At 42.8% G+C, this 12321-nt stretch overlaps 1 protein-coding gene across 2 annotated transcripts in view; it reads right to left on the reverse strand.

Annotated features, from left to right (window-relative positions):
• LOC111507902 (disintegrin and metalloproteinase domain-containing protein 10) overlaps window positions 1–12321 on the reverse strand; it is a 415889-nt gene that overhangs the window by 329827 nt on the left and 73741 nt on the right. For both annotated transcript variants that reach the window (XM_074182880.1, XM_074182879.1), the window contains exon 2: window positions 2157–2301. In XM_074182880.1, coding sequence (XP_074038981.1) covers window positions 2157–2301 — 145 coding nt within the window. The remainder of the gene's footprint in view (window positions 1–2156; window positions 2302–12321) is intronic.

Consider the following 12321-nt stretch of genomic DNA (forward strand, 5'->3'; position numbering starts at 1 on the left):
TCATCAGCTGCTCGGGCAGCTGCCCTAAGGAGAAATGCTCCAATTCCTGCTCTCTCATGATCACGGACCATGCAAAGAAGGGGATCCGAACTTCTGACGACTTTACAAGCTGTATCCAGTACCATTCTGTCATGCAGACACTCCAAACTGAAAAGTCCACGGCCTTCCTGTTGTCGGGGGATGTACAACCGTGGAACGGACGATTTGGGATGCAAACTCCTATAGAGATGCATCAATTTTCGGGTTTTTACGTCGAGTTGATACAGCTCCTCCCGAGTCCACTTCACTACTCCAAACGAGTAGAGTAAGATTAGAACGGCGAGCATATTTGTTGCAGCAACTTTTTTCTTCCCCGACAGTTCCGATGACCAGATCTGTCGAAGTTTGTGCTGATACTTGCCGTGGAGAGAGTTTTTCACTGCTGTTACCTCTTGTGAGTGGCGTTGTTCCACCCCAAGGTAAGTATACGTCTCTCCGGCATCCAGATGGTGTAGGATGCTTCCATCTACGAGCTGCACATCCTCTCCGTATTAATATTATTTTGGGTCTAAGCAAAAAAACGTTTCACAGACGAGTACTATCTGCTGATGATGCTAGGATGATTAGCGAAACGCGCATCACGAAACAGTGATGAGAAATATTTGGATATCGTATTGTTTAGCAATACTTAGCACAATCAAGTTGCTATAATAAACGCACCTTTTCAGAAACTCAATACATCATCGTCAACTAGACAATTGATAACACTTGTATAGCTAAAGTCAATCTACTCCCGTTCATCATTTTCCTCTGTTCTTCACGGCATGTGGTGTAGGGTTCGAATCGATATAATGAACAAATCCCATGGGCGCATAGGGAAATGGCCAGGGGACTGGAAGCCCTGTCCGTGAAGCCAATGTGGCCGCCAGACTCCTGGTCAGTGACAGAAATAAATAGGGTGGGGGGACCTAAAACTCCCCAAAAGCCTTTGCAAAACATGCCACCGTCGACCAGCCTATCCAAGCAAAGATGTAAGGAATCGTGCCGACAGCTGAATGGTCGTAGGGTGATATGCGGTTAGGAACGATCCTCTTGGGGAACTGGGCGAAACCTCATTGTGATCAGCTTACCTCTGGTAATGCGGGGCTCTGCCAGCTCTTCCCTTGCTACCCATGGGAACACACAGGAATGAAACAGAAACAACAAAAACAAAAACCAATTCTGAAGCTGGACAGAAGTGCTCACCTCAATCTAAGGTGAGGATTAACAGAAATGTCCACCCCAATCTACCGCTTGGAATGAGGCTGGAGATCACCTCGTGATGTAATACAAAGGCCAAGGCGTAAGCGCACTTGCGGCGGGGAGGCCAAAAGGAGAAAGAGAGCGAAGGAGGCAGGAGTGGCAGCAACTATAAGTGCACCCTCCTCCTCCCCCACTCCACCTTCAACAGCAAGGGCACTTCCTGCGGCGGGCGCCAAGAGATCCGCCTTGAATGAAGGCAAAGAACCGGCTGTCCCTACAGGAAAGCTCCCTCACTTGTGCACCTCCACGGAGGGAATCCCAAGAAGGTTGAAGAAGCCGCGCAACGACAGTTACGTCGCTGCACCTTCCAGAACCTTCGCGGAGGACACCGTGAGATACCTCAAGGTTGCCAAAGAGAGTGTGTGTTCGGCGAGTCTTAGCCTACACCTGCCGATATAAAGGAGATGTTTCCTAGTGACCTGTCCACCTTCATGGAAAGGACAGGATGGACGGTGACCTAGGAAGACAACTCCCCGGAAGGATGTACAATGGGTCACATGCGGCCTAAATGCTGTGGATCTACACCCGCCCTCCCTACTCTACAGATACATATAAAGATGATGAACAGATAAACACCAACGCTAGTGAGAAGATATCTGCCATTACACGAGTACAGTAACTGTTTTTTTTGTGGGAGACAAACTACCACTGTCGTATTTTATATTTTGCTGAAAAAATTAATCTTCTAGATACTGTTTTATTGAACGAAATTGAAATGACCCGCTCATTTTGTTGAGGCTTCAAATTGATAAGCCCTGCGCACTGCAAAAGTAGATACACTTCATTTTGACCGAACGAGGTCAAGCTAGGTTGAATCAAATGATTGATTGATTCCAAGTATAAGGTCTTTATCACTAGACACAATTCAAACTTACCGATCGTTCCCCCTGATGTCCAGTCGCAGAGGAAGATGGCGACCATTTACCGAACTACGACGAACACGCTTGTGACGAGACACTAATGAACTTGGATCGTATCGCGCAGGCTCATAATGCCGGATCCACGAATTCGAATTGAAATCTGAAACAAAAAATACATTTATCATTCCGAATTCTTGGGGTTCTTGTTGAATACTCTTCTTGAACAAAAAATAGCAGAATCAATACTCCTGACCGCTCTGGATTGAATGATTCCGTACATTCTATCTCGTCTTACGTTCGTAGATCTTTATCTGGAGAAATCCTCACTTGTTTACTTTGTAGTAAATGTTCAAGAGATAGCAAAAACGTATGTGACTTTCTTGAACTTCAACTAACGTTTCCTTATATGACTGATAACCAGTCCGTGCAAAGCCTATTTTCAAATCATCTGAAAATGGAATTTTAAACAGGTGATGATCGACTGTATTGCCAAGCATGCGCTAAACTAACTGACTGTTACAAGGAAACAAGTATAGCTGAGGCACCAGTCAATCTAATAATAAACTGATGATCTTCAAACATGACTCAACCTCTGACGGAAGCACCAAACTTCGAAGTTCGAAATAGATGAACACTTCAATCTAGCAGACCACTAATATAACCTCCATGCAGTCATTGTTCACTGTGGTTCTTGCGTTAAATCTGGTCATTATTAGGCATTGGTCAAAGACGAAACGGACTGGTTTAAGTTTGACTATAGTCTTGTCACGAAGTGTTCTGAAGATACATTGAATCTATTCGAGCCTCTGGACATTGGCAGATCTTCAGATGATGTAGTGCTGCAGGTTGTCCTGCAGCTGAGAAAGCAAATGGCCATTGTAATCAGTGAAGTCGCGCCGGGGCGCCAATTAACTTTTGTTGTTGTTTTATAATATCATTCAGACACGCGGTGGGGGACATTTATAATACGTAATGATAAATATAAAGGAACTTAACATTTGACGCATTAATACTGAATGTTCAAAAAAATGTTATCAGAAACGTTCAATAGAACCATGTGTTTTGATTTTACACTGCTTTTTGATGGATCGGAAGGTCGTGAGTTCGATCCCAACCTCGATCAATTTAATTGAAGCTGGGATGATTCTGCAACGTTACATGATTGACGGGCTGTGGATAGTCATGATGCTCCTAGGTGATTCGGGGAGTTAATAATATAATAATAATAATAAGTTTATTGCCAATCAAAATAACAAGATAATAACAAAAAACAAAATACAAGAGAGAGAAAAGTAAAAACACTTTGTATCTGATTGCAAATGGCTTTTGGTTCAGATCGCGAATTTGCATTCGCATCTGCTCTTCCACCAATGCCGAAAATGTATAAAAATAAATAAATACGGGCTTGAAGAGAAGAGAAGAAGGAAGAAAGAAGAAAAAAGAAGAGAGAAGGTAATATAAAGATATAGATATACGAATAGCTAAAACCTTTTTCAGGAATCTCGCCGCGGACCTAGTTATTTTGAATGCTGAACAGATGATGTTTAAACCTACTTTTGAAAACAGTTTCTGACATGTTAAAACAATTGTATTTCCATTTATGAAGATAATTTATTGTGGAGGAGATATTATAGGAAAAAGACCATTTGAATATTTCCTTTTTATGTACAGGAATGTTTAGCACTGTATTTTTATGCAAATTCAGGTTCTATAAGACAAATGTTCATATAAGTAGGGAGGATTCCTATATTTGAATATTTTAAAGAATATGCATGTTGCATGAAAACGTCTACGATTAAACATATTTAACCAATTCAAATCTGCTAATTTGTGTGAAATTTTAGACCTTCTTCTGATACCAAATATTAACCTGATAAAAGAGTTTTGAACTTTTTGTATGCATTAACATTCCCTACCCAAAATACGAGCCTAATGACAAATGCAGTCGATGCCGATTAAAAAAAAATACCTTTCGCCTTCGCCCAAAAATAAAGCTTGACCTCTGAATGGTCCATAACCGAAGAAAACAAAACCCATAAAAGCTCAAAAGTACGATGTTGGTATATGATGGAATTGGCCAATACTTGATGAAAATCCATGACTAATGTATTCAAAAAACACTTTATCTAAAGAAATATACCGGATATACCTACACAGTAGGTTGAATGGACCGACGCCTATCAGAAAACAACTACTTCCCTGGCTAATATCACAAAGGGCGTTGGATCATATGCAATTGGCAATACAATGAGAGAGTCGACTTTCAATTTTGGAACAGGCATACTTGCAGACCAGTTTCGGGCTCATTAGCCACTGCAATTAGTCAGTGCAAGATAGTCGCCATCATCGACCTAAAGTCAATGATATTCCATTATTGAAAATCGGAATTCTTTCAGAGTATTTCATTCCTCTTTTGCTATCCACTTCCACTATCTTGCACTGACGAGTGGCTAATGAGCTCGAAACCGGTCTGCAAGTGTGCCCGTTCCAAAATTGAAGGTCGACTCTTTCAATTGTATTGCCAATTGCATATGTAAGAAATTTTCTGTGAAAATACCTACAATGACGCCTGTCGAATATACGCCCTTCTTGGTATTAGCCAGAAAAGTAGTTGTTTTCTGATAGGAGTCAGTCCATTCAACCCACTGTGTAGGTATATCCGAGACTGGCTTGAACGCTCAAAGTTCATTTCTTTAGATTTATCATAGTATAATACCTACCCTGACCACCAGAGGGCGATTGAAGTACGATATGGATATTTAATGTGGTTACCAAGAAAATTGGTTGACAGTCGATGACAACCGATCATTTAATTTAATTAAATTTTGGCGTACAATCCCGACTTCCATATGATCAGTGAGTTACTATGAATGTCATGTACACGTACTCATGAGCTTCTATGGGCGATGTGTATTATTTGCCATAATTGAATATTTCAAGTGGAAAAAGCAAAGCCTTTGATACCGCGTATCACAATATTAAGTGGGATCATTTTGTTAATTGGTGGAAATATCCAAGGAAGTCGCTTTTAGTTCGCAATTTCATCACCTAAAAACACCCTACAATCAAATAAAATTTCCCGGCTTTGAAAAAGTCTCCACAAGTTCGTTTTTAAGGCGCGTTTTCGCTTAAACTAACTCTCATCTAAAATTCAAACGTTGAAAGTCTACTGATCCTCAAATATTCAAAACGTCCATAAAATTCGTCACTCGAAAACTTTATTTTCCGGATTGAGTAACGAACTGACAAATGACTCGGAAAAATAGAGGAAAAACCAACCGGGGCAGATAAAAAGGTACGAAAGTCTTCGAATAGACACATCATTAGGCTCTGATAAATGCCGGGATCTCTTCAATTTTTCTTGTATTAGCCAAGAAGCTCAGCGTTATAAATTGCCTTGAATGAGATTTTTATTTATGAAGTACGTAAATGAAAATTGATGAAGAAAACTTGGTTCTACAACGTTATTTGTGTAATCGCGCCTGTTATTAATGATGATGAACGACGAGGTTATGGTAATTTTGGGGGGAATCCATAACGGATACATCAACAATTTTATGCTGAGCGTACATCTCACAAATTGGATATTGTTGTATTCAAACTAATGCGTTGCCCATAATGATTGCTTGAGCAAAACCTTACATTATGGAGTTTTCATGTTCCCGATTCAAAAATGAGGTAAACACTGCTGAATTTGTTTTTCATCTAATGAAGATATGAGATCAACAATTGTAGCAGTACAAAAACAAACAAAACACTCGGAATTTTCCTTAGCTTCAACTATATGGTGAAGGATAGGGTCGAGGAGTCAGGCACTAGGTCACTGACTCCAGGGGAATAGCCGAGGAGGCCAGACCAGCCTCTCGAGGACGCTTATCCCAAAACCGTTATGCGCTATGAAGGATAGCACCCTGCACGAGGTGGCCCTGCATAGCAGTGAACTCTCAATGCTCTGGCAGAAAGAGGGGCTGTGAACCGAACACAATGGATCTACACAAGGCAAGTTGACAAAATCCCCCAAGTTAAGGTGTGAGTTACCGTGCTGAGGACCGAATGGCAGCAGAGTAAGCTGTCGAAAACGGTACCTCTGAGACACCAGGTCGCATCTAAGAGTTTCAAGACCTTACCGCGGCATGCGGGGCTCTGTCGCGGCGGACTAAGTTTCCCTAGCTACTCGTGGGATTCATATGGATTCAAAAAAGTAAAAAAAGATACAGAGGCGATCACGCCCAAACACATACAAAAACCAATAGGGCTTGGTGCAAGCCCCATAGCAAGCACCTAAACACAAGGTTCTTGTATCCTCCCTAGAGGAGGTAGAACTACTATCGGATGAAGAAGTGAAAACTGCTCATCTAGGCGGAGCTTCGAAAATGATGCTCAAAAAACACTTAGAAAGTGGACTCGACTACATAGTCGCTAAGAGGCTCGTCATAAGAGAAAACTTTCTAAAAAGTTAGCAACCGAAAAAGGCCACAAGGCTGGTTACCAAGAAGAGGGCAGGAGAAGAGGCTAAGAAAGGCACGAAAGAGGCTGGAAAAAGCATGGAAGAGGCTGGAACAAGCATATCCACAAAACGCCCTCGCTCCAGCAGCAGCACACCGCCACAACAAAGCCAGCTGAGGAAGAAACCAAGGCAAGAAGGAGTTTCCTTCAAAGATGCCCTTACCTCAGTTGAGGTAGCTGTGGCAGATGCGGGGTTTCCAAAGAATAAAATGAGTTCGGAGAGGCTAGTAAAAGTCCAGGACTCAATTTCTGAAGCCCACGATGAAATCCCACCTGAGGGACCTCAAGTGCGTTTTGCAAAATGCACACATAAACCGGGTTACCTGGTTATGACGTGCGCAGATCGCACAAGTGCAGGCTACATCCCGAACGATAGAAGACAAAGGCCGGAAGCGGAAAAAATTCAGCGAAGGCTAAAAGTCGCAAATCACGGGCACAACACAGATCTTTGGACGGTGTGGGGTAAAACTCCATCGGACAATGGCCAAACTTGGGCGTTCTCGATGGACAGTGAATCCTTTGAGGAGCTACAGAAAGTCGAGATGTCTCCCTATTATATCCTAGGAAGAATGAAGTTCCGTGTTAAGGGGAGACACAGCCCAAAACAAGGCACATGCCGGGAAGAGGTCAAAGAACCTTCCCCGGGGATCGCAGAGATCCACGAGGAAGAAACAGTAGACCCACCAGGAACGAGCCCTCTCAAGAGGCAAGCAGCACACGAGACGGGTATTCCCATGGAGATGCAGCTCAGTTCACAGAACTGAGCACAACCTGGGTCAGGGTTCTGCAGGTGAACCTCCACCACGCCAAAGCGGCAAGCGCTGTTGTTTGTAGGAGGTTCGACAAGGACGGACTGGACGTGGCCCTCCTGCAAGAACCCTGGGTACATGGAGGCAGCAGGGTTTCAGGCTTAAAAACCAGCTACAACAAGGTACTATACAAAGAAGGTGCAAAAAAACCTCGCGATCGTATCGTATATAGTAATAGGGTAAACTGCACACTAATTCCGGTGCTCTGCACCGGAATTAGTGTGCAGTGTACAGCTATCCTGACCACGCCAACAGAGGAAGGCACTAAAAGCTGGTTAGTAAGCTCAGCATATCTTCCAGGCGAGGAGATCTGTCCACCACCGCAATTAGGAAAAGTAATCGCATACGCGGACAGGAAAAACCTCCAACTCATCATAGGATGCGATGCAAATGCACACCAAATATTATGGGGAAGCACGGACGTCAACACAAGAGGTGAGTCATTACTAGATTTCATACTAACAAAAAGGCTATTAATAGCCAACGTAGGTAACAAACCAACATTTGTCACCGCAGCGTGGAAAGAGGTACTAGATATCACACTTTCTTCGGAAAAAGCATGTGACAATATAGACAATTGTCATGTGTCAGAGGAGCCTTCATGCTCCGACCATAGACAAATTAGGTTTGACCTAGTCACCCCCCCCTCGAACATCAATCACTTATATAGAAACCCTAGAGAGACAAACTGGAGAGGATCCTTATTGTCACTCAACAAGGCTCTCGAAGGGAAAGTGATTGAAATAGAGAACGATAAAAGCCTTGAAAGGGCAGTGAAAAAAATAAGCAAGGCAATAATTGCAGCTTACGAGGCGAACTGTCCGGAGAAAACAAGGCAACAGTTTAACAAAACAATCTGGTGGAACAAACACTTAGAAATCCTCAGAAAGGAAGTGCGGGGGCTATTTAACAAAGCTAAAATCAACCAAGACTGGGCGGAATACAAGGCTACACTCACACGGTATAATAAAGAAATTAGAAAGGCTAAGAGGCAATCGTGAAGGAAATTTTGTGAAGTGGATACCCCCACTTATTCGAGAACCCACAAAGTACTAGCTAACGAGGGTACTATAAACCAGGTAGGGTTCCTGAAAAAGAACGATGATACCTACACAAAAACATTTGGGGAAAGCAAGCCGAATAGGCCGAATGCCTCGGACTGGAGACTAGCTACTGAGATAACAAGGCCAAATAGAATTAGGTGGGATATAAGTAAATTCCAGCCATATAAATCTCCAGGAGAGGACGGAATATATCCCATCCTACTTCAAAAGGGGCAGGAAACACTGATTCCATACTTATGTAGAATATATAAGGCTTGCATAGCCATGAGATACATACCGAATGAATGCAAAAAGGCAGAGTCGTCTACATACCCAAGATAGGGAAGGTAAACGATATGACGCCCAAGTCATACCGAACAATTAGTCTAGTGTCTTTCCTGCTCGAAACACTGGAAAGACTGATAGATAGATACATAAGAGATGAGGTATTATCAATAAACCCTCTCAACGAACGCCAATATGCGTATCAGCCAGGTAAGTCAACAGATCTGGCATTACATGATCTTAACAGGCTACTAACAAAATTCTTAGAGGATAAGGAGATAGCCATGGCAAGATTCATCGACATCAAGGGTGCCTTTAATAACGCATCTACAGAGTCCATCACCAAAGCTCTAGATAGAAAAGGGGTTCCAACCCTCCTGTGTAAGTGGATAAATGCCATTCTGGAAACAAAGGTAACCATATCATCCATAGGCGAAACTACAGTCACAGCTAGAGCTGGCAAGAGGTGCCCATGCTGTGGGCTATCCTAGTAGACGAACTACTAATGAGGCTAAAATCCAAAGGCATGCATTATTTAGGATATGCCGAGAACCTCCCTATCGCAAGAGGCAAATTCGCAAAAACTGTCTCGGAGCACACACAAACGGCTCTAAACATAATAAATAAATGGTGCCAGGAGGAGGAACTAACAGTAAACCCTCTCAAAACTACACTAGTAGTCAAAAAAGAAAGTACTTAGAGGGTTGACAGAGACCTACAAAAAATAATTCAAAAAAGCACGATAGCCTTCAACTTGCGTAGAACCAAAAATGACCATATGGCTATATGCCAGCGTTATCTTACCCATGATAGCATATGATTCGGTGGTATGGTGGCCAAAGACTCAGCAGGCTGGAGCGATTCGAAGGCTAAGTGGCATTCAAAGGCAAGCTTTCCTGGCTGCCACGGTCGCTATGAGAATCACCCCAACAGCCGCATTAGAAGTCTTGCTGAACCTATAGCCACTACATCTATATATTCAATGGGAAGCCAGGTCAGTCGTCAATAGACAGCAGCAAATGTCTATAAGCATGCTGCACGGTAAGAGGTACAACGAGCTAAACAAAGAGTTGGAAAACGACCCCATAATGGGAATGCCATCGGATGAGATGCTTTCCCAGTATAGCTTCGGAAAAAACTTCAAAACAATTATAACAGGCAGAGAGGCATGGAAGGGAGGACCTCCAATAAATGCAGAGATTGCCTGTTACACAGACGGCTCAAAAACTGAAGGAGGTGTAGGAGCAGGAATCTATATAACTAAACCAATGACAAAAGTCTCACTAAGCTTAGGTAAAAAAGTGACGATATTCCAGGCAGAAACGGCAGCAATACGTCACTGCACAGGAGAGTAACTAATGAAAGAGTTTGAGGAAAAGACTATTGCAATATACTCTGATAGCCAAGCAGCTATAAAAGCAATTAGCTCCATGCAGGTCAATTCCAAACTGGTCTGGAACTGCCTAGAAGAGCTACAAGAACTAGGTAGTCAAAACAGACTGTCCTTAGCCTGGGTACCAGGCCACACAGGATACAAGGGAAACAAAGAGGCTGATTCACTAGCACGAGCACGATGCTCCCCCATTGGCCCAGAACCCTTTTGTGGTGCAGCAAAAGCGCTGAGAAAAACTTGAAATAGAAACCAAAAGGAAAAACAATCTCAAAAATGGTGGAATAAGGCGCCGGGTATGAGACAGGCCAAAGAGTTCATTAAAGAGCCATCGCCAAAATTCACGGAGTACCTACTAAGTCTAAATGCGATCAACTAGAGTTCTGGTCGAGCTATTGACGGGACACTGTAGACTCAACAAACACATGAACAACATCGGACTGGCAGAAACAGCCCTATGCAGGCTTTGCCAAGAGGATGAGGAAACCTCTGTACACATACTATGTTATTGCGGAGGTCTGTCAAGGATAAGGTTTGCAACATTAGGGGAGGAAAAACCACAACCCTCTCAATATATGGGGAACTTGAGGTCTGGCCTATGGAGTCTAGTTACAAGGACGAGCCTAGACAAGGCACTCTAGCATACATGAGGGCACACACAATAGACCTGCAAAGGTCGCAGTGTAGTGGCTGTTCAGCACAGAAGCCCCATATTAATCTAATCTAATCTAATGGTGAAGGATTCTCAATTGTTGAGCGGTGAACGTACCCAATATCAGTCGAGTCTATATGAGTGCTTCCAATTCATAAAAAATACTTGAGACTGGTCACAAACCAATGTTTCACCTGACAAAAAAACTCTCTGGTGGAAATCCAACAAATTTAACAATTGTTTCAAAATGCTCGGCTCGACTGAATCAAGTACGTGAGCTATAAATAAATGAATTGCGATGAAGTCGTTGAAATTTCAAAGCCGCTGTACAACGGGAGAAGTTAACGAAAGATTACATAGCTTGCCGCAATTTTATATAAATTGCGGAAAATACGAACTTTTGTAGTCGAGGCTTTCGATAAAAGTACAATAGCGTTCACAACGAAAAACACAATACCGGCTGTAAATATGAATTCTTATCGAGACATTCTTCCGGGAATATTAAAAATTGTGCATCTCTTTGATCGAAACACTTTTATGTCACGCTAAGAATTTATTCGAGAGAAAACATCTGCAACCGCATTGAAATGGTTATGAATAAAATAGTTGAACAGAAGTTCAAAGTAATGTGGAGTTGAACAATTTCTTCTGGTCAACTAGTAGATGAATAATGTTCCATTTTTTTATCAATACACTTTCATACATTATGTAGTGTAGCGTTCCTAAATATATGAAAGCAAAAGAGCTTCTTTCCTAAAAAATGAGTGTAGCAGTGAAATCTAACATTGAAAATAAATAAATATGTGTGTGAGGTGTTGGTGTTTTTGTGGCATTTGAAATAAATGCCGGCATTTGCATTTGCATCTGAAAAGACATCATCCCAAAACATGTACGCCATAGTGATCGAACCCAATGATTTTTGCAAGGGGAAGTAATAAACCCCTTGCCATTCTGTCTGTATCTGTAGATTAGAGAGGGTGAGTTTGACCCATTGTACATCCTCCCGAGGAGTTGTCCTCCTAGGTCATCGTCCATCCTGTCCCTTCCAGGAAGGTGGACAAGTCACTAAGAGTCATCTCCATTATATTGGCAGATGTAGGCCAAGACTCGCCAAACACACACTCTCTTTGGCAACCTTGAGGTGTCTCACGGTGGCCTCCGCGAAGGTTTTGGAAGATGCAGCGACGTTACTGTCGTTCTTGGAGTGGGGGAAGAGGAGGGTGCACTTATAGTTGCTGCTACTCCTGCCTCCTTCGCTCTCTTTCTCCTTTTGGCCTCCGCGCCGCAAATGCGCTTGCGCCTTGGCCTTTGTATTACATCACGAGGTGATCTGCTATGATCTGCCTCATTCCAAGCGGTAGATTGGGGTGGACATTTCTGGTCATCCCCAATCACCGCCTTAGATTGAGGTGAGCACTTCTGTCCAGCTTCGAGATTGGTTTTTGCTTTTTCTGTGTGTTCCCACGAGTAGCAAGGTAAGAGTTGGTCACCTCTG

Source organism: Leptinotarsa decemlineata, unplaced genomic scaffold (assembly GCF_025532065.1).
Source record: "Leptinotarsa decemlineata unplaced genomic scaffold, Ldec_3_MD MMD2_tig00026330_RagTag_RagTag, whole genome shotgun sequence".
NCBI classification, from domain to species: domain Eukaryota; kingdom Metazoa; phylum Arthropoda; class Insecta; order Coleoptera; family Chrysomelidae; genus Leptinotarsa; species Leptinotarsa decemlineata.